The sequence below is a fragment of the Austrofundulus limnaeus genome, unplaced genomic scaffold (assembly GCF_001266775.1).
Source record: "Austrofundulus limnaeus strain Quisiro unplaced genomic scaffold, Austrofundulus_limnaeus-1.0 Scaffold303, whole genome shotgun sequence".
NCBI classification, from domain to species: domain Eukaryota; kingdom Metazoa; phylum Chordata; class Actinopteri; order Cyprinodontiformes; family Rivulidae; genus Austrofundulus; species Austrofundulus limnaeus.
The window spans coordinates 126,911-129,246 of NW_013952705.1; the positions used below are offsets into that span (position 1 = coordinate 126,911).

General features: G+C 39.0%; 1 protein-coding gene across 2 annotated transcripts in view; it reads left to right on the plus strand.

The window, feature by feature from the left end:
* LOC106526992 (partitioning defective 3 homolog B) overlaps positions 1–2,336 on the plus strand; it is a 120,564-nt gene that overhangs the window by 106,613 nt on the left and 11,615 nt on the right. For both annotated transcript variants that reach the window (XM_014021736.1, XM_014021738.1), the window contains one exon: positions 1,040–1,193. In XM_014021736.1, coding sequence (XP_013877190.1) covers positions 1,040–1,193 — 154 coding nt within the window. The remainder of the gene's footprint in view (positions 1–1,039; positions 1,194–2,336) is intronic.

A 2,336-nucleotide genomic window follows, 5' to 3' on the forward strand; every position in this document is an offset into this window, starting at 1 on the left:
CTGCAGAATTTCTCAAACATGCATGAATGAGTCAAAGCAAGGCTTTGGGCATGTTTTTTATGAGAGTTTAACATTATAAAATGATATAAAACACAAAAAAGTTGATTTTACATGATATTGCCCCTTTAAAACATCCCAGTTATCTTAGATTTCTTCATTATAATAGACCCAGTCTACAAGGCAAGCCAACATTATTATTTCAAATACGTGTGTACAAGCAATGCATAAAACATGCAAACAAAGGTAGCTTTCTTTCCCTTTTTAGTCATACTTCTGATACTTTGGTTAATTAAAACCAAACAAATAAATAAAAAAAAAATAAAATAATATTACAGCAATGTGATCCCGGTATGTTTGGTATAAGCTGCCTGCTTCGAACCCAATGCTTCATTACTCAACAAACTTTTTTGGTGTCTGCGAAAGAAGCATTTATCTTTTTAGAGAAATCCAATTGCTCTGTAACGTGGGTTAATGGGAGAGCCGGGGAGGGGGGCCAACATGATGTCTAACCCACTGAAGAATGATGCATCCAGGAGGCGCTGCGGGAGGGCCAGGCGCCGGTGCGCGGTGCGAGGTCAAGAGTGGGATGACAGGGAGGATTTATTACACAGACATACATTCTACTGTTATGTATTTGTTGTTAGAGAAGAGGGTTTATCTGATACAGTCGCAAAACAAAAAACACAACGGAACACAAATGTCTTGTGTTACAAATTCAGAATAGCACAAATGGATGTGTATTAACGGTTGCACATTAGTTTCTAGACATTAAAATCAAATATATGTAAATTAAATCCCTAAAGAAATTATGCATTTCTGGAAAAGACACTTAATAATCCATTCTTTGCTGGAGTATTTCCTAACCCTCAGAGGGATGTCCCATGAGCACATATTTACAACACACACATGAGAAATAAAGTAATGCATTTTTCTTCAAGCATTATTTCTTGTGTATACTTGATGCATTGCAATCATCATGCTTTTTATTTAATTTTCTCATGTTTTGAATGACGTAGTAATGGTTTGTTTTTCGTTCCAGGATCAAACGGAGGTCTCACCTAATTGCTCGTTTGACGGTTCGTCTGGGCCGTTGGGACTGATGAGCCCAGGAAAAGGTCCGACAGTATTTGCCGGTCAGGTCTCTGACTCGGATCACCCTTCGATGGTGGTGAACGCTATCTATGGTTCCACTGGTGAGTACAGCGCTTGTTCATCGAGCACATAAGAAGCTGTGTGCTTACAATGTGAACTTGATCCTTCATGTAGAAATATTGACCAGTTCTGGTATATAACTGAGTTGTTCTGACAGATGCTTTAGTTGTTGGTATTTAATACTACATTCAATTTGGCACACTATTTAGAGGCAGTACTGCTTTTGGCTGATCCATATAAAGGTGGCCACAGCGGCTCATTGCCCTATTCCCAACATGTCACAAAATAACATCAACATCTTTTGTCCAGCATACCCATTAACCCTCCTCCACACAGGTTCAAGTTATCCCAGCCTCACCTCACCTCCAAACCTGCTCAACCTGAGCCGACCCTCTGATTACTCTCTTTATCACCAGGCGATATTAAACTCAAAAGAAAACACATTAACCATTACTGTTTTGTAATTATAGCCTCACTACTGTTTTAATGTTGGTAATCTACACTGAGCGTTGTTTCCTCATAACAAAGCCATCAGCATGTCTGGGAGAAATACCATTTAGATTGTTTGCACATATACTCAAATGCTTTTATCCACTTTCATATCCGTTACCATTTGAGGTCATTGGGGGAACCTGGCATGGATTGACTGAGTCATTCATTGCTAATTGCAGTTTTCTCATATTCACACTGAAAATATGCACTTGCATTAACAAGCAATATGATTTTCATCCTTTTAGAGGAACTTACACTGATTCACTTAAGACAGTGGTTCCCAGCCTTTTTAGACTTGTGTACCCCCTGTAGGGCTGCCACAAACGATTATTTTTATAATTGATTAATCACCGATTATTTTTTTCGATTAGTCGACTGATCGGATCATACTTTAATTGAATATAAAACATAGAGCTTATCGTRCCAGAATGCAGCTGCTATTATATAACCATCGTTAGATTTTAGCTATATGCTAACTCAAAATAATTGCTGTGGAAGGCAAGTTCTGCTCTGCAGATATTGCACAGGTTTCTCTTTCATTTTCTTAAAAAGATCCCACACTTTTGAGCTCCGTTGCTGGGTAGCCACGATACCAGAGCCTGTCTGTATAATGTCTTGTGATGTCCACACTCTACCCCAGTTACCACTACTGTGCATGTGTGTCAAGGACAGAAAGGCAGATGTGGCAGTGG